Source organism: Xenia sp. Carnegie-2017, unplaced genomic scaffold (genome assembly GCF_021976095.1).
Source record: "Xenia sp. Carnegie-2017 unplaced genomic scaffold, XeniaSp_v1 HiC_scaffold_20, whole genome shotgun sequence".
Lineage (NCBI taxonomy): Eukaryota > Metazoa > Cnidaria > Anthozoa > Malacalcyonacea > Xeniidae > Xenia > Xenia sp. Carnegie-2017.
The window spans coordinates 1,185,116-1,211,998 of record NW_025813483.1 but is presented as its reverse complement, the minus strand read 5'-3'; the positions used below and the strand labels follow the sequence as shown (position 1 = coordinate 1,211,998).

The following is a 26,883-nucleotide window of genomic DNA, read 5'->3' as shown; positions in this document are numbered from 1 at the left end:
GAAGCGTTTTACTTGATATATGCTCTCTTATTTACACGAGCTTCCATCTATTAACTAGTCATTATACATACCTTAATTATACTAACTATTTATACATACATTAATTATGCTAACTTTATTATACAAGGTTCTATTCTTTGCTTTCAAGGTGAATAAGATGAATTGCGTAAAATCAGTCAAAAGACTCAGATCTTTGTCTTTCTCTACTGTCTGTACACACTCTCTCTTTCAAATTGCATATCCACGACGAAATTAGAATTTTACATTCAGTTAACTTACTTCACTATACTTTACACTTGGAATGAACCCTTCAGATTATGGAGAGTTGCAAAAAATAACGTGCTCACGTTTATGATGATATTACAAATTTACCATGAACTATTGAATTAAAAAGATTTTACTTTCTGCGGTGCAGTAAAATTATTTAAAAATTGTAGTTTTTGGTCTGTTTCTATGGCTCTAATTAAAACTTTATGTTGGGCATTAATTTTTATTACACGAATTCGATTTCCGCTCCGCAAGTCTCTCGCTACTAAGTATTTACTGTGCTAAATTGCAGTCGTTTGCGTGTTGACTAAACGGAACAACGCGTAAAGAGATCGTATGAATTGTAACTACAGCACATTGAAAATTCCAATCATTGAATCCTTTCGTGTTATCGTTACAATTACGTTTATGTCTCATTGGAGGTTGATTACGGCTGAATCATGCATATGTTAAACGTCTGATGATTTCAATGGGTTGCATTTTGCATGCACCCTGTAGATACAAAGGGTGAGTTTCAATATATTTTCATGCTTTCACGCAACATTTGTTAACGAAAATATACATTCTTTAAGTTAAATGTTTAGTTTTAATGGTAGCAGCCTTGTATGAAACAAGTGAAGATTTGATCAGTCTACATGTTAAATGTTTAGTTTTAATGGTACCAGCCTTGTATGAAGCAAGTGAAGATTTGATCAGTCTACAAGTTAAATGTTTAGTTTTAATGGTAGCAGCCTTGTATGAAGCAAGTGAAGATTTGATCAGTCTACAAGTTAAATGTTTAGTTTTAATGGTACCAGCCTTGTATGAAACAAGTGAAGATTTGATCAGTCTACAAGTTAAATGTTTAGTTTTAGTGGTACCAGCCATGTATGAAACAAGTGAAGATTTGATCATTCTACAAGTTAAATGTTTAGTTTTAGTGGCACCAACCTTGTATGAAACAAGTGAAGAATTTGATCAGTCTACAAGTTAAATGTTTAGTTTTAGTGGTACCAGCCTTGTATGAAACAAGTGAAGATTTGATCAGTCTACAAGTTAAATGTTTAGTTTTAGTGGTACCAGCCATGTATGAAACAAGTGAAGATTTGATCATTCTACAAGTTAAATGTTTAGTTTTAGTGGTACCAGCCATTTATGAAACAAGTGAAGATTTGATCAGTCTACAAGTTAAATGTTTAGTTTTAGTGGTACCAGCCATGTATGAAACAAGTGAAGATTTGATCAGTCTACAAGTTAAATGTTTAGTTTTAGTGGTACCAGCCATGTATGAAACAAGTGAAGATTTGATCATTCTACAAGTTAAATGTTTAGTTTTAGTGGTACCAGCCTTGTATGAAACAAGTGAAGATTTGATCAGTCAACAAGTTAAATGTTTAGTTTAGTGGTACCAGCCTTGTATGAAACAAGTGAAGATTTGATCAGTTTACAAGTTAAATGCTTAGTTTTAGTGGTACCAGCCTTGTATGAAACTAGTGAAGATTTGATCAGTCTACAAGTTAAATGCTTAGTTTTAATGGTACCAGCCTTGTATGAAACAAGTGAAGATTTGATCAGTCTACAAGTTAAATGTTTAGTTTTAGTGGTACCAGCCTTGTATGAAACAAGTGAAGATTTGATCAGTTTACAAGTTAAATGTTTAGTTTAAGTGGTAGCAGCATTGTATGAAACAAGTGAAGATTTGATCAGTCTACAAGTTAAATGTTTAGTTTAAGTGGTACCAGCCTTGTATGAAACAAGTGAAGATTTGATCAGTTTACAAGTTAAATGTTTAGTTTAAGTGGTACCAGCCTTGTATGAAACAAGTGAAGATTTGATCAGATTGATTTGTTCGGCAGATATGGGGTAGGGGAAGGTTTAGGTGGGGATTACGAGGGTAGAGGGAGGTTATGTTCCACATCTGAAATCGTGATTCAAATTTTAATCCTTAATTCACAACCAGATTACACAACATTGAACAATGAAGCATGAATTAAAACATAAAACTAAAAAAATGCAAATACCATTAAACCATGACAATTTATTATAGTGAAATGCACGATAATTTACATTCAACGTTTTCCACCAACACGACCTGTACTTCTTCCACCTTTTTGTTTTGTTGGAGCTTTTGTCTTCACTGGTTGTTGTGCGGCCTTGAATAAATGATGAGTGTTATTGAGATATCTTAGTAAGAATGGTTTACTTCATGTAAGAAGTAAATAAAAGATGTTTACTGTTTTCCACGAGTGAATGCAAACCAAGGAGAACTTACAAGAAATTAAGATCAGATCATTGCAAGCACAAGACCAAATGTCAAGGGTTGCACATGCTTGGGAGTTCTCATAAATGTCTCTGAGGTTTGCATACGCCAGTGCAAACATGAAAAAACATCTTTTATTTCTTTTATAAAATAACAATAATGCAAACAGACAAATTTAAACAAAAGTTTTAATTCCTCCTCTAAATGTATTCATGATTGATTTGCAAATTCTCTTTGATTGATTGATTGATTTTAATTGGTTGAGCTTTGAATGGTTTGCAAACACAGCTATAGACTAACTGCATATGTTAAACTGTTTCTATTTTATGATACACAATATAAAGTGACAACGATTCATAGAATCATTGAAAACTTATGATAAATACTGAACTTCATGAAGAAATTTATCACTCGCTTGTGTGGGAATTAAATTCACAATATGTGTCATAATTTTGCCCAAAGTTAGTCATGAAAAGTTTGTCATACAATTAGCCCACACACAAACAAACAGTCAAAGTTTTTAATAAATATTAATTTAATGTTTGAAGACAAAATTTTTGTTCAAAGCAGTTTATCAACAGCAAATTGCACTGAGAAAGCCCAGCTAGTATACTTTATAATAGTTGAGTAATTGTTATAGCTTTTACATACCTTTGTCATCTTTTTAGCATCCTTCTTTTGCCTGATTTTATCTTTAGCAGCTCTAAATGTTTTTAAATCATCAAAATGATCAATTTTCTCAAAATCTGATTCAGTTTAACTTTGCCAACATTTTCAATGTTTCTCTCTGATTATAATTCATTTTCTCACAGTTGTAACTCATACAATGTAGGTAAAATAGAATCTTCACTGAGAAACAAAATCAAAAATCTTCTAGTCAAGAATGAAAGATGTAATTTTTTAGATATTAGGGAGCTTTAGCAAAGACTATGAGTACGACTACAAGTACAACTATGAGTATGAATAACGTCATTTTGGTGCGAAAACATTGTCGCAACAACAACAACATGTAGCCGTCATCAACCTGAGTACGATGTTTTGTAAAAAATTTGTAGTCGCAACTACGATGTCTCTTTAAGCAAAGAAAGTAGGTATATGTCTTCATTCTGTAAGAAATTAGTTTACAGTACTATTTTCGAGCATCCAGGCTTTAATTTAGAACCCTTTTTGAGTGCATATGTTCATTAAAAACGAAAATATGACCTGCAAAACTTTCATGTATTTCGTACGCAAAGTGAAAGGTAAACAAACAATAAAATAGTACAAATATATCGTACATAAAACTTAAAGTAGTGAAGATTTTTCAGTCTAAAGAGTCCTATATTCTCGCAAAATCAGTATTACCGATTCGTTGATATCATTATTGACAAATAGAGCCGTAGCTGCTTCGCAAACTTCGGTGTTTTACACAATAAAAAGGCTCGTTCCATTGTTTACAACATAAAACAAAATTTTGACGAAGCAACAACCTCAACAAACTTCCTCGTGCCATTCTCTTACACGATCAAACTTTGTACTCGTTGTCGTACCATTGCTAAAGCTCCCTATTACAGACACCAGACAGTTGTGTTTAATACCTTATTGCCTGCTCTCTTTGTGCTTTTCTTACTTCAGGCTTCTGATTGCGTTTGGCCAAAATAGCGTCAAGAGTTGCACCCTGGATGGCTCGTTGGAATTTAACATTTCGTCTCGTTCTCTTTTTCGAGACCTCTTCAACTGAGCCCTTTTTGTGTTTTCTACGGTAAAGGACAGTCCATGAAATCTTTCGTGGATTTCTTCTCATCAAGAAGGATCTCTCACATTTTTTGTCCAGGAAATTGAAAGACTATTAAATTGATATATAAAACATTATTGGTTATGGCAAAATAATATAGATGTGATTTTACAATTAAGTTTTCAAAGTGTGTTTTAAAAATAAATATATATCGACAAAGGGACAAATTAAGCAGTTTTTCTAAGTTGAACATTGTAAACTTACGTACCTTTCCATCTAGACGTATATATCTTTTCCCATGACCTGGGTAGATTTTGTATCCACTGTAGCTTCCAACCTCGAGTCTGGAAATTTAAAGAAAATAACCAAATCATCAAATACTAGGAAGATCAAATGAGAAATATAACATGTAATAATAGCAGTCTCTGCGTAAAGACTTACGAATACTTACAAAACAATCAAAATCGACAAGTTTTAATCGCCGATTTTTAAAGACTCCGGGACGTAAAACCGCTTATATCGACTCAATTATGAAAAAAGTGTTTCAGTTTCACAAGAATTTCATAAAATAACGAAAACGTTTTGCTGTTTCCTTGGATTGGAACAGATCAAGACTGGAACTCATTGCCAAATGAACTTAAAGATATTAGTTCTCTAGCGACCTTTCAAAGAAAAATCGCTTCCCACTTTCCCAAAACAAATATGTACTCAATTAATTGTAAATATCTTTCTAACCTAGCTATACTTCATTTAATGTACATTTTAGTGTCTTGTGTATCGTAAAATGTAAGTAGTTCACTATTGTATTGTAATTTTCATTTTTGCACACGCCCCATGTGGAAATCAACTTGTATGTTGACAATGGTAAGCGTGTTAAAATATAATTATCTATCTATCTATCTATCTATTTCAAAAGACTTCTTTTTGCCAGATCGAAGCAAGAGAAAGCAGTTGAAAAGGAAACAGTGCTGCCAGATGAAATTTAAATAAGTTCATGTCGGCATGTTCAAAAGTTCACATATTATCCACCAATGTTCACAAATCGACAAAAATTGCCTACTTTGCACCAAATGAATGAAACAAGCTAAGTCAGATGTAAATTTATAATGATGACCATTGCACATTTGTACAAAATAATAAAAAAAACAATGAAAAACAATTATTTAGTTCGATTTAGATTCGTCGCTTGAGTCAGAGTCTTGAGCATAAAGAATGTCTGTTGTCATATGACTTAAAGCTTTGGTCGAAGGAGAATATTTGAGACAGCCTTCTGACTCTTTCACTCCTTGCTTAACTTTTACAATACTGCAGACTGACCTTGCGTTTACTCTGTTTATTCCTTTAGTTTTGATTGCATTCACAAAAGAAAAAATTCTCTCCACATCAACATTGAAGAATGAATTATGTTTGTCTCGAATATCTAAACCAGTGTATGTTCATCGTAAAAACCTTGTCCTTTATAACCGGTAGGCAAACGAGGAGTAAACATCAGGTTAGCCGTATTTGTTATCTGGTTGTTACGTCATTGTATTGTGAAGTTCACACAAATGGTGAACTTCATTTGATTTGACTTTCTAAAAACGTCCACATAAATTTATAAGTCGCAAATATACGCAGTTATCCTAACATTCATTGACGTAAATGACATTGATTAACAAACCATGCAAATAAAGTAAATGGTTTGATTACATTGCGCAAAAGACAGTGAAAAATGGGCTTCACCAATGGTCTTTGCGAATATTTCATCGCTGCTTTGGTACACACAGCTTTTGCTAATGTGTTGGAAAATAAATTGTGCGTTAACTGGTGTAAATTATTAGAGATAATTATTCCTTCTATGGGTGTTTGTAAAATACATCAACGTTCAATGACGCTGAGACACATAACATGTCAAATTCTTACAGAAGATCCAACAGGTTTGTAATGTTGCTCGCTTGAGCTTGTGCGCTTAATGATACTCCTTAATGTTTCAATGGAACAGAGTTACCTGGTAACTGCTAAGGGTAGCACCTTAAATGAAGTTTGTGACCTACCCGCCGAGAAGCCCAGCAAATGCGTTTATTCATTTAAACTTCATTTTAGGTACTTATCAAAAACGTTGGCAGTCCGAAGTCGAATAGCAATTGGAGGATCAAAACTCTGGTATTAAAATGGATTTTCATGTCGAGCAGTGGAACGAAGACTGAAAGAAAACTGTTGCTCTTCCAACAACAACAGCAAAATCAACTACACACAACAGTTTTTACTGTCTTGATGGGATTTATATATTTGCCTTAGCTAACGTTCTTCGAAGACCCATTCTGGTAATATGTGCCAATTTTAATCGTGGTGACTGTGATGACCAAATTGCTGGTGTAAACCATGATGGCATATACTTACAATTGTTATCTGACTCCGTGGATTGTATCAAAACCCCTCTTCTGATTGGCTATCACCATGGACACTTTACAGCACTTGTGAAGACAGAAAATAATGAAGGAGTACCATTAATGAAATATGATGGTCAGCCTATGAAAGTCCGTTGTTTGTTACGAGAGGAAGGGAATTTCTCAGATTGATTACTGCGGGAATATTTGAATTGTTTAAAGTTGAATTACACTGATGAAAATGGGTGTATAATGGAAATACTTGCAGCTAAAATGCAAGCCTGTGATACTTGTGGCTAAAATACCTTGTGAAAAACCTTGAATGGACGCTGTTCTAACCATATAAAATATACAAGACATTCAAAAACTTGCAACGTAATGTGGTAAATAGCAAAAACTAGTAATTCTTTGAAATAAATTTTGACTGCCTGTATAACTTTGTATCTTCTTAAGATTTTCAAATACACAGTAATTCTGTGTATTTGCCTTGTATGAAACAAGTGAAGATTTGATCAGTTTGATTTGTTCGGCAGATATGGGGTAGGGGAAGGTTTAGGTGGGGATTACGAGGGTCGAGAGAGATTATGTTTCACATCTGAAATTGTGATTCAAATTTTCATCCTTAATTCACAACCAGATTACACAACATTGAACAATGAAGCATGAATTAAAACATAAAACTAAAAAATAGATGTGATTTTACAATCAAGTTTTCAAAGTGTGTTTTAAAAATAACTTTATATCAACGAAGGGACAAATTAAGTGAAACAATGTAAGTGTGTTCATTATTGCATGGTGACTTGTGCTGCACGTTGAGAATCGTTACATAATACCAGAATTAAATAAGGCAAATAAGTGAATACCCTCTTGAGAGTAAAAACTTGGTGTTGTTAGAAGAATGACTGTATTCTTCCATTCTTTGCTCCATTGCTCTACACCAAAATCCATTGAGGTACCAGCATTTTGATCCTCCAACTGCCTTTGACTTCCAACTGCCAGCGTTGTGGATAAGTGCCTAAAATGAAGATTAAATGAATAAGGACTTGTTTGTATGGAGTCGAGTTTATCCGGCTAGCCAAGAAACTCCATCAATCGGGTACAGTACTGCTCACATATTTGTTAACATAATTTTACGTTTGATACGCGTATAGTTATAATTTATGGAGCTCATTCAACACCACCATTAGTGATGGGCGATTATCGATTACTTGGTATCGATACGAAGCCTAATCCTGATGTAGTTGATACTGCGTGGTATCGAAAAAGGACTTCGATTACTTTTAAAATTCCATTATTATGTAAGTTTGTCTTCCTTTTCATTATTGGTTTGGACAAACATGTTGTTTTTTTTCTGTTTTATTATTTTAATATTTTATTCACTTTTTCACTTTAACTAACCAATACACTTGGAGATCTTGCCTTTAGAATGATAAAATGTAACCAATTTTTTTTAATTCGAATTTATACAGCTTCTGACAATTTATCGTTACTCCTAATAATGTTATGACAGTTTGTAATTGAAGACAAGAAAAATAAAAATTTCGAATATGAACATAATAGCCCAGCATAAGACTTTTAAAAAAGGCATCACAATAGTAAAATAAAGAAAGATTTATTAATAACGTTTCGTCTTTAACTTAAGACATCTTCAGATTATTTGAGATAAATTATATACATGAGGTTTTAAATACAAGCATATATTACAGGGTGTTAGATTACATGTGAGGGGATTAGGAAGTTTAGATGACGGAATTAAGTGAGAATGGCGGTATATTAAAGAAGGTGAAGGGGGATTGAGTTGCCTTGGGTGTTAAGAGAAGGTTTAAGTTTGGATATAAGAAGGCTTTCATGAATCATAAGGTCATAATTGTCCGAGGAAGAAGCGAGAATTGAGAAGTCATTAAAATCGGCAGAGTGAGATGTATTTCTTATATGTGAAAGACATGCAGATGGTGGTGGACAAAAGGAAGGTTTCCCTGTTAAGGGAGAGATTCCCAAATGTTCCGATATTCTCGTGTTTAAATGACACATGGTTTGACCCACATACAATGCAGAGCAGCATCGACACTTAAATGAATATACAACACCAGATCTCAAGATCTCTTTTGTCCAAGATCTTTTACACAGTGACATTAACGCCAATAACGTTGTGATGGCGAGCTTTGATGTTAAATCATTGTTCACCAACATCCCAGTTGATGAAACAATCGCTATAATTACTAATCACCTCTTCTCCAATGACACGTACTTTCAAGGCCTTGACCGTTCACAATTCACTCAACATCTCTCTCTCTCCGTCAAAAACTGTTATTTCTTCTTTAATGGTCAAGTTTATCAACAGATTGATGGTGTGGGTATGGGCAGCCCCTAGGCCCTCTATTTGCTAACATATCTATGTCCTTCAATGAGAACTCATGGCTTCACAACTGTCCCTCCACTTTCAAACCCCTCCTTTACCAACATTACGTTGATGATTGCTTTCTACTCTTCCGATCATTGGATCACATACCTCTTTTCCTTACCTATCTCAACCACCAACATCCTAACATTTCCTTTACATCTGAAATGGAAAAAGACAACATACTCCCCTTCCTTGGCGTAAAAATAACTCGCTCAAACGGCAAGTTTTCCACCTCTGTGTATCCGTAAACCCACTTTCACTGGTCTCTTCACCAATTTTCATAGTTTCATTCCCATTCAATTCAACCTCTGTTCCAGCTATGAACACTTTCATACCGAACTAGAAGTTGTTAGAAAATTGTTCACCTTAAACAACTTCCCTTCATACATATTTGACAATCATGTTCACCGCTTCCTCAACAATACATTAGAACCTAAAGATCCTATTCACACTGCTCCTAAGAAAATCATGTACTTCTGTCTCCCTTCCACTGGCCTACACTGTCTTCAGATTCGCACTCAAATCACTTGACTCTGCAATGCTGCCTTTCCTCATATCAACGTTCGCTTTGTTTTCGTTCTTCCAGGCGTCTCTCCTCTTTCTTTCCTTTTAAAGACAGGGTTCCTAAGCTCCTGAGATCTGGTGTTGTATACTCATTTAAAAGTCGATGCTGCTCTGCATCGTATGTGGGCCAAGCCACGCATCATTTACACACCAGAATATCGGAAGACTTGGGAAACGTTATTAATAAATCTTTCTTTATTTTACTATTGTGATGGCTTTTTCAAAAGTTTTATGTTAGGCTATTATGTTCATATTGAAAATTCGCTTTCCGCCTGGCAAATCTCTGGCCACGATTTTAAATAAAAATCAAGTAACTCAGACGTTTATTTTCGAAGTTGGAGAAATAAATCGCTTTAGTAATTGAGTTCCTTACCTTTTGCATCTTCGATAAGAATGAAAACAAGCGTGCTACATATAATTCCCATTGCGAAATGCGTTTTTACCACAAACGTTCAAGCGAAAAATGGATGACGTTACGAAAAAAAACTGTTCATAGTTTACTTATTTATTTTTCGTAGTCACACATTCACATTCACATTCATACAGACACATTATACACACTCTCCTTACTTCCTTTTCTTACTTAGTTTACTACTTACTTATCTTATTCCTTACGTTTCTTTAGTCATCTATAAGAGTCCAATTGTCATTTAATTATACTCTTTTAAATGCAATTTTGCAATGAAAACTCTCTTCTGTTGAGCACTTCTTTCGGAGCAGTTTCATGGCACTCAAAAACCAATGTTATTTGTGAACGGAAATGGAGCACGGACACGTGCAATCCCACCACCAAATAAGGCAATATTTTGAGGGCAATATTATCACCCGCCGCTACAAAAAACGGACTTACCCCCGAACATACAAAGGAATGCAAACAAAATACGTCATCGCCCACGTATAATGCAGGACTATATAATTGAAAAATGTAAGTGTGTTCATTATTGCATGGTGACTTGTGTTGATGGTGACTTCGTCGCAGCTTTCGGTTGCAGTAAACTATGGAAATGATTGGTACAACAATATGTCAAATTCTTACCGAAAATTTAACAGGTAAGGAACTCGAATGCAGCTAAAGCTAAAGTAAAAATATATACGCATGTGTTAAAACTATTTTCTCATGTCTGCGGGGACACGTTTATCACCTTATTCCAAAGAAAGAAAAGCTACTAATATGAAGTAAGGAAGGAAAGAAATACACTGAAAATAGCCGGGAATTAGCACCGAGCAATTGTCCTGTAAGCAGACAGACTGTTTCAGCCGTTGTCAGCGATTCAAAAAAACGATACGCGTATAAAATAGAACGATAAACGTATGATACAAGAAAGATACGCTCATCATACGCAAAATTATGTTAACAAATATGCGAGCGGTACCGTACCCGATTGATGGAGTTTCTTGGCTAAGCCGGATAACTCGACTCCATACAAGTCCTTATTCATTTAAACTTCATTTTAGGCACTTATCGACAACGCTGGCAGTTGGAAGTCGAAAGGCAGTTGAAGGATCAAAATGCTGGTATCCCAATGGATTTTGGTGTAGAGCAATGGAGCGAAAACTGGAAGAAAACAGTCGCTCTTCCAACAACACCAGGTTTTTACTGTCTTGAGGAGATTCATATATTTGCCTTAGCTAATATCCTACGAAGACCAATTCTGGTAATATGTACCAATTTTAATCGTGGTGACTATAATGAACCAATTGCTGGTGTAAACCTTGGTGGCATATACTTACCATTGTTGTCAGACTCCGTGGATTGTATCAAAATTCCTCTTTTGATTCGCTATCACCATGGACACTTTACAGAACTTGTGCTGACAGAAAATAATGAAGGAGTATCATTAATGAAATATTAATGATACTCCTTCATTATTTTCTGTCAGCACAAGTTCTCCGTTGTTTGTTACGAGAGGAAAGGAATTTCTCAGATCGATTACTGCGGGAATACTTGAATTGTTTTAAGTTGAATTACACTGATGAAAATGGGTGTATAACGGAAATACTTGTAGCTAAAATGTAAGCCTGTGATACTTGTGGTTAAAATAGCCTTGTGGAAAGTCTTGCATGGACGCTGTTCTAACGATATAAAATATGCACGACATTCAAGTACTTTAGAAAATATGTTTAGTGAGCTTCCAAGGTGTAATATATTATTCAGTCCAGGATGACTAAAAAAGCGTTTTTACTTGAGAAATGCTCTCTTATGTACACGAGCTTCCATCTATTAACTAGTCATTATACATACCTTAATTATACTAACTATTTATATATACCTTAATTATACTAACTATTTAAACATACCTTAATTATACTATTTATACATACATTAATTATGCTAACTATATTATACAAGGTTCTATTCTTTGCTTTTAAGGTGAATAAGATGAATTGTGTAAAATCAGTCAAGACTCAGATTTTGCCTTTCTTTACTGTCTGTACACTCTCTCAAATTGCATATCCACGACGAAATTATAAATTCTACAGTCAGTTAACTTACTTCACTATACTTTACACTTGGAATGAACCCTTCAGACTATGGAGAGTTGCAAAAAATAACGTGCTCACGTTTATGATGATATTACAAATTTACCACGAACTATCGAATTACAAAGATTTTACTTTCTGTGGTGTAGATTAACATGTCGCGATTCGCGATACACTTTTGATGACTCGCAGCGTAATAATTGTGGTAAATAGCAAAAGCTACGACACACAAATCTCCATAACTTAACTCTTTGAAATAAATTTGGACTGCCTGTATAACTTTGTATACTCTTAAGATTTTCAAATACACAGTAATTCAGTAATTTGAGAAAGTTAAAATAATGCAACGCGTTTGTTATTACATATACAAACCGGTTTGATAACAAATGGCTTAATAAACCACACACAAAACAAGTATTTACTGTGCTAAATTGCGGTCGTTTACATGATGACTAAAAGGAAAGAAGTGTAAACAAAATCATAGGAACTATAACATTGCAAGTGCCAAGCATTAAATTCCTTTCAAATACGTTTATGTCTCATTGACAGTCGATTACAGCTGAATCATGCAAAAGTTAAACGTCGTCTGATTTCAATGGGTTGTAGTTTTAATACACCTAAGATCGTTTACTAAAACTTTTACCTGCTTATCGTAGCTCTCAAGGTCATGGTTACACTTCATACAATTTGGAGCACAGAGGTGTAAATATATGAAACTTTTTATCGGTTGTGCTGGGAATATTAAATTTAGAAGTGGACTATAAAAGAACATTTCGATCTTCCTCTTCTAAATTACGACATATCATAGCCAACACTTCTCGACGGACATTCACGGGGAGTAAAAGCAAAAAAGCATCCAAGTGACAATAGAGCATACAAGTGACAACCCATATTTTAAAACAAGGACAAACAGAATTACACAAACATTAAGATCATTGCCGACTTTCAAATTAATAGAATGAATGTCATTTAATGTCCTCGACCTCACATATTCTTGACGTAGTTCTTCGTTGCCATCTTTTCGTAAATCGTCAACCGAAATTTATTGAGAGGAAGATGGGCAATTTCCACGTCTACACTTCGACATATTTTCGGCTTTTCCAAGTCAGAAATGGGAAATATGTATTATTATCAGCGATTATTATGCAATGCTGGTGCAATCTCGATCGTGATTGGCTGACGTAATTCTTTATGTGAAAATTGTAATTCTATTTCGTCACTGTTCTACGTCACTAGGAAGTCATGTGAGATAGAGCGCGCGATATCAAGATCAGTTCGAGCGTAGATTTCACAGTGATCAGTTACAAAAAGTTCCTTTCCACATTATACTACAATTTTTTTTGAAATTATGGCTTCTACAAGTGAAGAGTATATGACAAGAGATGATGTCGGAGATGAAGCAGCACTTCTGGGTTTTGCTGAACACGATGAACAAGATGACATGATGGAAGAAAGCGAAGAAGTGCAAGTCACATCAAAGAATTTGAATGTGGCAACGCCCTTTAGGATGAGTGAGGCAATGTCTGCAATGAGTGAATCACTCAGGTTAATGCAGCAAACGTCAGTATCCTCTACAGTAGAATCTAAGAAGGAAAGCAAGTTTTAGTCCCTGAATCAGGGCATGACGCAGATTGTGAAGTCATGTTGGCACAAAATGAAGAACCTTCGACCAAGCGCAATTCTGAAGCAGAACAACTAGCAGTGGACCCGTTGCTGGAAGAGATTTCGCAGACTCTAGACGAAACTGAGAAAACTTCACCAATCGTCAACGAGAAGCTCGCCTCAATTATCAACAAACGTTGGCTGAATAAGCTGAGCGTTGAGCAATTGAAGGAAAAACAGGCTAAAACTTTTAGGCGTAAGAACTGCGATCGCCTTATTGTACCTAAGGTAAACCCCGAAATTTGGGAAAATTTGACCGCACAGCTAGAGGGCGTGATTTACAATTGAGTGCAATTCAATCAGCCTTGACGAATGTCGGTCATATAGCAGCACAAACCACCAATGATCTGTTGGTTGCCCGCAATAACAGCAGCGAACTGAATATTGATAATCTTGTTCGTATGAACGCTGATGTCATAGCGATCCTGGGACATGTAAGTTTTAAATTGTCTCAACGATAACGTGACGCTATACGTCTCAATCTCCATCGAGAATTTAGTACTTTATGCGCATCGCATGTTCCCATTACGATATATTTGTTTGGAGATGAATTGCAAACCCAAATTAATCATATTCGCACATCCAACAAAATTGGCAACGCGACAACAAGCTCTTCTAACACCATTTGGCAGCAACATTCCAAACAAGGGAAACGACAATGGCGCCATTTTTTATCCCGTCATCAGGGCAACACCCCCTATCGGTCGAAAAGGAACCAATTCGGGAAGAAACGATCGGACACAATGAACGATCGCAAGTAGAAAACACTGAATTTTTAAGAAATTTTAAGACTTTACAGGTAAACCAGTATTCTTCTTTTGTACCCACGCTAATAGCGTATTTGAATAAAAGCTTGGAGACCTATCAGGCTGGCAGCATATCAAATTATTTAAGTGCATGGGAAACACTCACCTCTGATAAGGAAATCTTAGAGACAGTGTCCGGACAAACAATTGAATTTGACACAATTCCGATTCAAAGAGCTTTACCCAAGCAAATACAGCTACCCGAGGTTGAAATGAACAATATTGATTTAGAAATAAACAAATTACGCAAAAAAGGCGTTTTGCAGATTTCTCACCCTGAATCAGGGGAATTTATATCCAATTTTCACTTGCCCCAAAAAGACGGTTCTTTCGCATGATTCTTAATCTGAAATCCTTAAACAGGCATGTCAGATATCACCATTTTAAAATGGAGTGTGTTTGGTCAGCTATTAGGCTTATGAAACCAAATTGTTTTATGGCATCCATCGATCTCAAAGATGCTTACTATTCCGTACCTATTCACCCAGCATATCAAAAATTTCTCAAATTTTGGTGGAGAGGGCAACTATATAAATTTGTCTGTTTTCCAAACGGCCTAGCCATCTGCCCTCGAAAATTTACGAAACTCCTCAAACCTGTTTTTTCAAATTTACGTCAAAAAGGACATATTTCGGTTGGATTTATTGATGATACTTGGCTGACATCCGACACATATGTTTCCTGTGTTCGGAATATTCGAGATACCATCTGTTTATTTAGTGAAGTGGGTTTTACGTACATCCGGATAAGTCAGTTTTAGTTCCTCACAAGTAATTACTTTTTTGGGTTTCCGACTTAACTCAGTTCTTATGCAAATATCTGTAACGACGGAACGAGCTGAGAAGATAAAACGCATGTGTTATGAGCTGCTACAAGCTTCTCACCCTAAAATAAGGGATGTTTCTCGGGTTTTGGGCACTCTAACTTCTTGCCTCCCGGGAGTAATGTACGGTCAGTTGCATTATCGCTGGCTGGAAATGGATAAAAGCGATGCCCTTAACTTAAACCGGGGTAATTTTGACAAGACAATGACCCTGTCTTCAGAGGCCATACATGATTTACGATGGTGGCAGTCATCAATATGCACGACTTACAGGCAAATTACTCACAATGAACCTAGTAAATGCCTAACAACAGATGCGTCGTTGACAGGGTGGGGCTGCTCCCTAAATGGTGTATGTGCTGGGGGTAACTGGACGCCCTTGGAGGCTTCAAATCATATAAATTATTTGGAAATTCTTGCGGTATTGTTTGCCCTTGAGTCGTTTTCTTCAGAACTAAAAGGTCAGCATGTTAAGGTATTAATTGATAATACTACCGCTGTAGCTTGCATTAATCAAATGGGCACATGTCACTCAAGGTCTATTCACAAGTTGACATGCAATATCTGGACCTGCTGCATTTCGTATGATATTTGGTTGACAGCAGCGCACATTCCAGGATTACAAAATGTCACTGCGGATCGAGAATCTCGAATATCACGCAGAGAAACAGAATGGCAGTTGAACAAGACTCTGTTTACGTGTGCCATTCAAAACTAGACGTAACTCCGAACATTGATTTGTTTGCGTCGAGGTTGAATCATCAAGTGAAACCCTATGTTTCATACCAACCTGACCCGTATGCTATAGCTGTCAACGCCTTTACGATATCGTGGGCCAATTATACATTTTATGCGTTCCCGCCTTTTAGCATAATTTCGCAAGTGTTACAAAAATAGTACAAGAGAAAAGCACAGGACTAGTCTTAGTCCCTAACTGGCCAACACAAAGTTGGTGGCCAGCTTTAATGCAGATGCTAATAGCACATCCTGTTGTTTTACCTAGAGGAAGAATGACCTTAACTCTTCCAGCTCATCCGGATCAAATCCACCCTCTCCATACAAAACTGGAGCTACTACTTTGCCATTTATCGGGGAACTCCTCTCTGATAGAGGCATTTCACCAGAGGCTTCTCAAATCATCCAGCAGTCCTGGCGGACCGGTACCAAGAAGCAATATTCTACATACCTTAACCGTTGGCGACAATATTGCAATGCAAACAATATCGATCCTGTCGCGTCCTCTGTAGAGGAGGGCATTAATTTTCTTATAAAATTATACCAGGAAGGTTTATCATACAGCGGTATTAATACTGCAAGGAGCGCCTTATCTACTATCCTAATGCTACCAAGTGGCATCTCCTTTGGTACACATCCACTCGTTGCTATGTTTGTTAAAGGTGTATTTGTTGCAAGACCAGATCTTGCAACAAATTGTTGTATTCGAACATCTTCGAAATCTCCACCCTCCGAAAGATCTCAGTTTGAAATCATTAACACTAAAAACAGTAATGCTATTAGCTTTGTTATCTGGTCAGCGATGCCAAACACTTCATGCATTGGATATTTCTCACATGGAGAAGAAAGAAGATCAAATAGTTTTTCATGTGCACCAACTGCTCAAAACATCTAAACGTGGTAAGCATGCTGCTCCTTTAGAATTTCGGGCTTATCCACCAGAGCCTGGGTTATGTGTATTCAATTACTTGTCTCATTATCTAAATGTCACTGCACCCATACGAAATGGTGCAAGACAACTCTTATTGAGCTATCAAAAACCTTATCATTCGGTCACATCAGCGACCATTTTCCGATGGTTAAAATACGTGTTAAAGGATGCTGGTATAAATACTGAGGTTTACAGTGCACACAGTACTAGAACTGCATCAACTTCTACGGCAAACACATTGAATATTTCTATGGACACTATTATGAATGCAGCTACATGGCGTAATGAACAAACTTTTCAAACATTTTATAATAAACCAATTGAGGCGAAGAACTTTGGCAATGATCTACTTTCTGCCATTTGTGAGACTTGAAATGTGAAATTTCAATTATATTCTTTTGTTATTAGTTATTGCTCATGTCCACATTGCTTTAAAATCTCACATGACTTCCTAGTGACGTAGAACAGTGACGAAATAGAATTAGAAAATTAAACGAGACTTACCTGAAGTCGAAGTTTGATTGAAATTCTATGAGTTACTGTTCAGGAACTAGGAAGTCACCCACCCAACTACTAACTTACTTCTTTTCAAATGATGTTAAATACTACTTGCCTCCCAATATCTATGTGGACGTTCGCAAATTTTTAAAAACTGATCTTGATATCGCGCGCTCTATCTCACATGACTTCCTAGTTCCTGAACAGTAACTCATAGAATTTCAATCAAACTTCGACTTCAGGTAAGTCTCGTTTAATTTTCTAAACAAAAAAGCTTTTGCTTTAAAGTTTATACCTCGCGATGTATCGCGCTTTGCAAATCGCGACATGTTAATTTGCACCATAGAAAGTAAACTCTTTTTAATCTTAATACTTCCTCAATAGTTCGTGGTAAAATTTGTAATAGCATCATAAACTTGAGCACATTATATTTTGCAATTCTCCATAGTCTGAAGGGTTCATTCCAAATGTAAAGTATAGTAAGGTAAAATTGGACAGATTGTAGTCCTCAGCCTCAATGTACGTTAATATATTTCGCAAACACCAAGATAAGACACATGTAGCCAATGTTGCGACCGCTCAGCGTATTTAACGGAATAAATTTCGGTAAATATTTATTAAACATTGCCAGTATCGAAAGCAATTATTGTCATCAATGTAGAAACACAGACAACACCCGTATTTGTACTTCTCCTGGCTGTGGTTATACTGCCAACCCAGATTATGAAGGCCTATGTTCTGTTTGTTTCATCAAATTACATGCATTATTTCAAGAGGGGTCAGTTATGGTAGCCACTTCAGGCAAAAATCAACATCGAATGCGGAAGCAGTCAAGACAAGATGTCTCATTGAAGACTGTCAATTCTTCGGCATCCCAGAGAATGATAACTTGTGTTCACAATGTTATGCAAAGGCATTGCAACTTGATTATGACTTAGAGTCTGAGAAGAAGATCAAAATTGAAGAAGAAAGAGCTAGAAAGAAATGGCAAATAGCACAACAGCAAAAGAATACAAATCATGACTTGCACAGGCTTTATTATGTAAATGAACCCCACTATTATCAGGTAAATATTTGTTGTTGAATTAACTAAACAAAGAAATTTCTCACACAATCTCTAGAAATCAATAAATTGTACTCATTTTCGCCAAAAATCTTTTATCACATTTGCAACCTCATTTATAGAATATTTGTTTATATTTTAGATAATTGTTGAGAGACAAAGTGTTTCAGCACCATCGTCACCAGTATATAGGCGACCATTTAAACTAATACCATGTGTAACTAAAGGTTGTGGATGTTTTGGTACAGAAGAAGATCAGGGTCTTTGTCATAAATGTTTAAAGAAGAAAGAAATGCTTTTCTTAGAATAGACAGTTGGTGTGAACAGTTTTCAACAAATTTTGTTTCAATGAACAAGAAATATTGTCATTCTATAAGGTTTAAATCTTCATATCTAAAGAACTGTATTGATATTAGTAATAAAGTAATATATTCGCTTCCTTATATATGTAGATATGCACTTCGTACGTGTGGCTATAGCCTCATAATAACCACGTCTTTTCTTGTTTATAAAATTTCTGCACTTAACTGATAATTTATTCTTCGAATATAACGTTAAAAGCGATACAAATATTCAATTTATGATAATGCTCCATAATCAAGGGTGCTGGATCATTTTCGTGAATTAAACAATGAGAGACAACGCTGGTTCCAGACTTCTACGGCAGAAGAGAAGTAACTTCAGTTAGTGTGATTCACTTAAACTTAGCATACCTTTTCATAAGACAATTTTGTTCTTCTGTACGACGCAAATAAACAAAAAATCACAGACGTAAGTTTGTCAAAGGTGTACTACATTTGTACTTTTAAGTGTCCATTACAGTTGTCTAGCTGTCACAAATGTTCTTATGCGTAAAAACATATGTGACAGCCCTTACAAAAATATTTATAGAGCACTACATTGAAGCAATGTATTGGATATTCAATAGAATATTCTACAGTATACGACCACGAACTATTGAATTACAAAATCTTTGTAATATCAATGAAGGGTTCATTCCTAGTTGACAAAGATCTTAGTATTTTCACTGAATGTACGTTCAAATACACACATCTCAACATCATCTCATCATCTCAACATCATCTCAAATCATCTCAACATCGATGACTACACAGCTAATATAAGTAAATAAATTGATGTATTAATGACGTTGGAAATTATGAATACAAAGATCTTTATGAGTTAATACAAAGAAACCAATAGTAATAACAAAAACGTAAGAGAAGAGAAGTAACTTCAGTTAGTGTGATTCACTTAAACTTAGCATACCTTTTCATAAGACAATTTTGTTCTTCTGTACGACGCAAATAAACAAAAAATCACAGACGTAAGTTTGTCAAAGGTGTACTACATTTGTACTTTTAAGTGTCCATTACAGTTGTCTAGCTGTCACAAATGTTCTTATGCGTAAAAACATATGTGACAGCCCTTACAAAAATATTTATAGAGCACTACATTGAAGCAATGCATTGGATATTCAATAGAATATTCTACAGTATACGACCACGAACTATTGAATTACAAAATCTTTGTAATATCAATGAAGGGTTCATTCCTAGTTGACAAAGATCTTAGTATTTTCACTGAATGTACGTTCAAATACACACATCTCAACATCATCTCATCATCTCAACATCATCTCAAATCATCTCAACATCGATGACTACACAGCTAATATAAGTAAATAAATTGATGTATTAATGACGTTGGAAATTATGAATACAAAGATCTTTATGAGTTAATACAAAGAAACCAATAGTAATAACAAAAACGTCCTCGCCAAGATCCACTTGCTGGTTCGCACTAGGTTCAGACCAAAACGCTGAAGAAGAGGAAAGAACTTTGATAGAAAGAAAAAGATAAACGCATTAAACTATGGAAATAATTTGTAGCACACTTATTGTCCTCAGGGTAGTCACCAATCATGTTTTGCCATATCGTTAAAAAAGCACATGTTTATAGCAGTTTTGTGCGACGGCGTTGCTTTCAACATCTCAGTATTCTTGAATAATTTTGTTTATTTGCATCAATTGCATGTTAATTCGGTGTTTTGTGGAGAAATGAGTGACGAGGTAGGTGCATGACTTTTACAATTTTCTCTCTCCTAGGTGTTTCGCTGGTAAGTTTAATCATAACACGGGCTATTTTCAAACAACATATGCGATTTGGAAATTCAACCAACCGAGGGAAAACAAACAATTAGTTATCTACAAAAACGGTAAGAAAAGTTGTGCGACCTATGACCCTTAACAGCAGTGCTGTAGAAATAAATTTATCATATGGGGGGCTCTCTTGATGAGGCTGAAGCCATGAAATTATGAAAAATGCGTGACGTCGTCGTATGACATTATCATGGATGTTCACAATGTTTAACTGAAATGACTCATAGATGGCAGATCATTAACCCTTAAGTCTAACAAGTAACGACCACTACTTTGCTAAATGTTTGAAATAGACTTACGCTCAGTCATACTACATTATGCTTGACAGAGCTCATTACATAAAAAGTTGAAACTCTGCGAGAAAATGAGTCTGCCACATAACTTATGATTTAGAAATGCTTATCATTTGCCAAAGAGTGACGATAACAATAAAACATTATGTATAGTTGTAAAGTAAATACTATTATTTTACTACTACTCGATCATTTGCATTCTAAAACAGCTTATTTTTTCAATATCAACCGATAAAACGTCGGCTTATGTGAACCAATTTAATCATCACTCATCTTCCCTGAGTTGAGTTGAGTTATGTCTAAAATTCGTCTTAAACTCAAAAGGCAAAATAGAACACAGATTCAGAAACTACACTAATAGTAGGCCACAACACTATACTGAGTTCTATAATAACTGGAGCGGCTAAGTGGACTGGGACCTGACGCCAAAAAAATGGGTTTATTTTTAAAAATAACACGATATATACATATATTTACATATATTTCAATAATTTACATAAAAAACAAAAGCGTAAAGACTGTTCTTATAATAACTGTTCTTAAAATAACTGTTCTTATAGTAACCGTGTAAACAATTAGACCTATGTCATGTGACAAAATACGTCATCGCTCACGTAGTAGAAGCATATTAATTTAGCTTTATGTTGAATAACTTGTAAAAGGTCAAACTTGGAGCTACACCAAGCGTAATTTTACTTTCCTTAATTGTGGTGGTAAAGTTTCGTCGCAGCTTTTGATTACAGTAAACTATGGAAATTATTTGTAGCACACTTATTGTCCTTTGTGGTTGTCTGCTTAAAACAATCTGTGAAATTCTTACAGAAGATGTAACAGGTAAATCGGGTGTGTGATAAGGAAGACGCGTATGATACGACATCGATCTGTTTATTTTTAGTCAATTGTTGCGAGACAAAGTAATTCAAAACCTTAATACTTGTGTCTAACTAAATTTTTTCATTAATACGTGAATTGTATGACACGAGAACGATACGCGTATGGTACGAGAACGATACGCGTATGATACGAGAGCGATACGCGTATGATACGAGAGCGATATGCGTATGATACGAGAACGATACGCGTATGATACGAGAGCGATATGCGTATGATACGAGAGCGATACGCGTATGATACGAGAGCGATATGCGTATGATACGAGAGCGAAACGCGTATGATACGAGAGCGATATGCGTATGATACGAGAACGATACGCGTATGATACGAGAGCGATATGCGTATGATACGAGAGCGATATGCGTATGATACGAGAACGATATGCGTATGATACGAGAGCGATATGCGTATGATACGAGAACGATACGCGTATGATACGAGAGCGATACGCGTATGATACGAGAGCGAAACGCGTATGATACGAGAGCGATACGCGTATGATACGAGAGCGATATGCGTATGATACGAGAACGATACGCGTATGATACGAGAGCGATATGCGTATGATACGAGAGCGATACGCGTATGATACGAGAGCGATACGCGTATGATACGAGATACGCGTATGATCCGATACGCGTATGATCCGAGAGCGATACGCGGCGATATGAGAGCGATACGCGTATGATACGAGAGCGATACGCGTATGATACGAGAGCGATACGCGTATGATACGAGAGCGATACGCGTATGATACGAGAACGATATGCGTATGATACGAGAGCGATACGCGTATGATACGAGAACGATATGCTCATCATTCGCAAAATTATGTTAACAAATACGCGAGCGGTACCGTACCCGATTAATGGAGTTTCTCGGCTAGCCGGATAACTCGACTCCATACAAGTCCTTATTCATTTAAACTTCATTTTAGGCACTTATCGACAACGCTGGCAGTTGGAAGTCGAAAGGCACTTGAAGGATCAAAATGCTGGTATCCCAATGGATTTTGGTGTAGAGCAATGGAGCGAAGACTGGAAGAAAACAGTCGCTTTTCCAACAACACCAAGTTTTTACTCTCTTGAGGGGATTCATATATTTGCCTTAGCTAATATTCTTCGAAGACCAATTCTGGTAATATGTGCCAATTTTCATCATGGTGACTGTGATGTCCAAATTGCTGGTCTAAACCTTGGTGGCATATACCTACCATTGTTGGCTGAATCCGCATATTGTATCAAAACCCCTCTTCTGATTGGCTATCACCAAGGACACTTTACAGAACTTGTGATGGCAGAAAATAATGAGGGAGTACTATTAATGAAATATGATGGTGAGTCTATGAAAGTCCGTTTTTTGTTACCGGAGGAAAGTAATTACTCTGATCGATTACTACGTGAATATTTGAACTGTTTAAAGTTAGATTACACTGATGAAAATGGGTGTAAAATGGAAATACTTGTAGCGAAAATGCAAGCCTGTGATACTTAAATAGCCTCGTGGAAAGCCTTGTATGGACGCTCTTCCAACGTGAGCTTCCAAGGTGTAATATGAATAATAAAGCACTTTTATTTGAGAAAGGCTCTCTTATATACACGAGCTTTCTAATTAATTATACACACTATAATTATACTATTTATACATGCAATAAATATGCTTACTATATTATACAAGGTTCTATTCTTTGGTTTCAATGTGAATAAGATGAATTGCGTAAAATCAGTCAAAAGACTCAGGTCTTTGTCTTTCTCTACTGTCTGTACGCTCTCTCTCAAATTGTATATCCACAACGAAATTAGAATTTTACAGTCAGTTGACTTACTTCACTATACTTTACACTAGGAATGAACCCTTCTGACTATGGAGAGTTGCAAAATATAACGTGCTCACGTTTATGATGATATTACAAATTTACCACGAACTATTGAATAAAAAGATTTTACTTTTTGTGGTGCAGAAAATTTTTTTAAAAATTGTAGTTTTTGGTCTATTTCTATGGCTCTAATTAAAACTTTATGTTGGGCATTAATTTTTATTACACGAATTCGATTTCCGCTCGGCAAGTCTCTCGCTACTAAGTATTTACTGTGCTAAATTGCAGTCGTTTGCATGTTGACTAAACGGAAAAACGCGTAAAAAGAAAACGCGTAAAATGCCTATCACTAAATCCTTTAGCGTTATCGTTACAATTACGTTTATAGGGAGTTTTAGCAGAGCCTACGAGTACGATTTACGTCATTTTGGCGCGAAAACATTGTTGCGACAACAAAAACACGTAGCCGTCATCAATCTGAGTACGATGTTTTGTAAAAAATTCGTAGTCGCGACTACGATGTCTTTTTAAGCAAAGAAAGTAGGTATATTTCTTCATTCTGTAAGAAATTAGTTTACAGTACTATTTTCGAGCATCCAGGCTTTAATTTAGAACCCTTTTAGAGCGCAGATGTACATTAAAAAGGAAAATATGACCGGCAAAACTTTCATGTATTTCGTACACAAAGTGAAAGGTAAACAAACAATAAAATAGTACAAATATATCGTACATAAAACTTAAAATAGTGAAGATTTTTCAGTCTAGAGAGTCCTATATTCTCGCAAAACCAGTATTGTCGATTCTTTGATATCATGATTGACAAATAGAGCCGTAGCTGCTTCGCAAACGTCGGTGTTTTACACAATAAAAAGGCTCGTTCTGTTGTTTAAAACTAAAGCAAAATTTTGACGAAACGACAACGACAACAAACTTCCTCGTGCCATTCTCTTACACGGTCAAATTTCGTACTCGTTGTCGTAGTCGTACTCTTGCTAAAACTCCCTTATGTCTCATTGGAGGTTGATTACGGCTGAATCATGCATATGTTAAATGTCTGCTAATTTCAATGGGTTGCATTTTGCATGCACCCTGTAGATACAAAGGGTGAGTTTCAATATATTTTCATGCTTTCACGCAACATTTGTTAACGAAAATATAAATTCTACAAGTTAAATGTTTAGTTTTAATGGTAGCAGACTTGTATGAAACAAGTGAAGATTTGATAAGTCTACAAGTTAAATGTTTAGTTTTAGTGGTACCAGCCTTGGATGTAATAAGTGAAGATTTGATCAGATTGATTTGCTTGACAGATACGGGTAGGGGAAGGTTTAGGTGGGGATTACGAGGATAGAGGGAGGTTATGTTTCACATCTGAAATTGTGATTCAAATTTTCATCCTTAATTCACAACCAGATTACACAACATTGAACAATGAAGCATGAATTAAAACATAAAACTAAAAAAATGCAAATACCATTAAACCATGACCATTTATTATAGTGAAATGCGTGATAATTTACATTCAACGTTTTCCACCAACACGACCAGTACTTCTTCCACCTTTTTGTTTTGTTGGAGCTTTTGTCTTTACTGGTTGTTGTGCGGCCTTGAATAAATGATGAGTGTTATTGAGATATCTTAGTAAGAATGGTTTACTTCATGTAAGAAGTAAATAAAAGATGTTTACTGTTTTCCACAAGTGAATGCAAACCAAGGAGATCTTGCAAGAAATTAAGATCAGATCATTGCAAGCACAAGACCAAATGTCAAGGGTTGCACATACTTGGGAGTTCTCACAAATAACTCTGAGGTTTGCATACGCCAGTGCAAACATGAAAAAACATCTTTTATTTCTTTTATAAAATAACCATAATGCAAACAGACAAATTTAAACAAAAGTTTTAATTCTTCCTCTAAATGTATTCATGATTGATTTGTAAATTCTCTTTGATTGATTGATTTTAATTGGTTGAGCTTTGAATGGTTTGCAAACACAGCTATAGACTAACTGCATACGTTAAACTGTTTCTATTTTATGATACACAATATAAAGTGACAACGATTCATCGAATCATTAAAAACTATGATAAATATTGAAATTCATGAAGAAATTTATCACTCACTTGTGAGGGAATTAAATTCACAATATGCGTCATAATTTGGCCCAAAGTTAGTCATGAAAAGTTTGTCATACAATTAGCCCACACACAAACAAACAGTCAAAGTTTTTAATAAATATTAATTTCAATGTTTGAACATAAAATTTTTGTTCAAAGCAGTTTATCAACAGCAAATTCCACTGAGAAAGCCAACCTAGTTTACTTTACAATAGTTGAGTAATTGGTATAACCTTTACATACCTTTGTCATCTTTTTAGCCTCCTTCTTTTGCCTGATTTTATCTTTAGCAGCTCTAAATGTTTTTAAATCATCAAAATAATCAATTTTCTCAAAATCTGATTCAGTTTAACTTTGAGGATTTTCAATTTTTCCCTCTGATTATAATTCATATTCTCACAGTTGTTACTCATACAATGTAGGTAAAATAGAATCTTCACTGAGAAACAAAATCAAAAATCTTCTAGTCAAGCATAAAAGATGTAACTTTTTAGATATTAAAGATACAAGACAGTTGTGTTTAATACCTTATTGCCTGCTCTCTTTGTGCTTTTCTTACTTCAGGCTTTTGATTGCGTTTGGCCAAAATAGTTTCGAGAGTTGCACCCTGGATGGCTCTTTGGAATTTAACATTTCGTCTCGTTCTCTTTTTGGAGACCTCTTCAACTGAGCCCTTTTTGTGTTTTCTACGGTAAAGGACAGTCCATGAAATCTTTCGTGGATTTCTTCTCATCAAGAAGGATCTCTCACATTTTTTGTCTAGGAAATTGACTATTAAATTGATGTATAAAACATTTATTGGTTATGGAAAAATAATATAGATGTGATTTTACAATCTTTGTGAACAATACAATGTTTCTTTATCTTTTTTGATGGTGGTCTTTTGATTTTCTTTGATGAAGTAGTTGATGAAAGTGTTGGAAATGACAGTCGAAGAGCAGCGGGTACATCTGCACTGCTTTGCCCACGTGTTATTGCAATATCATTTGTGTTTGAATTTGGGCAGTTTGAAACGGTTTGACTCAGTCTGTTGGACGGAAGACTTGGTCAA

The 26,883-nt window shown here is 35.5% G+C and overlaps 4 protein-coding genes, 2 non-coding genes and 1 pseudogene across 7 annotated transcripts; 3 read left to right on the top strand and 4 right to left on the bottom strand.

Moving 5' to 3' along the window:
- Positions 1 to 2,191: 2,191 nt before the first annotated feature.
- LOC124443373 (60S ribosomal protein L24-like) lies at positions 2,192 to 9,320 on the bottom strand. The gene is made up of 7 exons (XM_046993863.1): positions 9,220 to 9,320; positions 9,096 to 9,146; positions 7,413 to 7,601; positions 4,489 to 4,564; positions 4,084 to 4,331; positions 3,158 to 3,209; positions 2,192 to 2,399 (listed from the first exon to the last, which is right to left on the bottom strand). The coding sequence occupies exons 1-7, from the start codon at positions 9,318 to 9,320 to the stop codon at positions 2,316 to 2,318; spliced, it is 801 nt and encodes a 266-aa protein (XP_046849819.1). The 3' UTR covers positions 2,192 to 2,315.
- Positions 3,286 to 3,364, bottom strand: LOC124443433. The gene has a single exon (XR_006947657.1). It is a non-coding gene; the product is annotated as a small nucleolar RNA SNORD34 (small nucleolar RNA).
- Positions 9,321 to 10,549: 1,229 nt separating the features above from the next.
- On the top strand, positions 10,550 to 11,500 carry LOC124443371 (ubiquitin thioesterase zranb1-B-like). The gene is made up of 3 exons (XM_046993862.1): positions 10,550 to 10,601; positions 11,007 to 11,383; positions 11,432 to 11,500. The coding sequence occupies exons 1-3, from the start codon at positions 10,550 to 10,552 to the stop codon at positions 11,498 to 11,500; spliced, it is 498 nt and encodes a 165-aa protein (XP_046849818.1).
- A 2,173-nt stretch (positions 11,501 to 13,673) lies between these two features.
- Positions 13,674 to 14,558, top strand: LOC124443370 (annotated as a pseudogene).
- Positions 14,559 to 17,141: 2,583 nt separating this feature from the next.
- Positions 17,142 to 19,120, top strand: LOC124443118. Of its 2 annotated transcripts, XR_006947494.1 has the most exons (3): positions 17,142 to 17,729; positions 18,262 to 18,553; positions 18,778 to 18,993. XR_006947494.1 is itself a non-coding variant. In XM_046993648.1 (2 exons), the coding sequence occupies exons 1-2, from the start codon at positions 18,221 to 18,223 to the stop codon at positions 18,858 to 18,860; spliced, it is 501 nt and encodes a 166-aa protein (XP_046849604.1). In that variant the 5' UTR covers positions 18,219 to 18,220; the 3' UTR covers positions 18,861 to 19,120. The 2 variants fall into 2 exon arrangements, 1 of the variants encoding a protein (XP_046849604.1); XM_046993648.1 differs by lacking the exon at positions 17,142 to 17,729 and having other exon boundaries at positions 18,219 to 18,553; positions 18,693 to 19,120.
- A 6,071-nt stretch (positions 19,121 to 25,191) lies between these two features.
- Positions 25,192 to 26,730, bottom strand: LOC124443119 (60S ribosomal protein L24-like). Its single transcript, XM_046993649.1, has 3 exons — positions 26,360 to 26,730; positions 26,076 to 26,127; positions 25,192 to 25,321 (listed from the first exon to the last, which is right to left on the bottom strand). Exons 1-3 carry the CDS (start codon positions 26,563 to 26,565, stop codon positions 25,238 to 25,240), a joined length of 342 nt encoding a protein of 113 aa, XP_046849605.1. The 5' UTR covers positions 26,566 to 26,730; the 3' UTR covers positions 25,192 to 25,237.
- Positions 26,202 to 26,279, bottom strand: LOC124443441. Its single transcript, XR_006947665.1, has one exon. It is a non-coding gene; the product is annotated as a small nucleolar RNA SNORD34 (small nucleolar RNA).
- Positions 26,731 to 26,883: the final 153 nt, after the last annotated feature.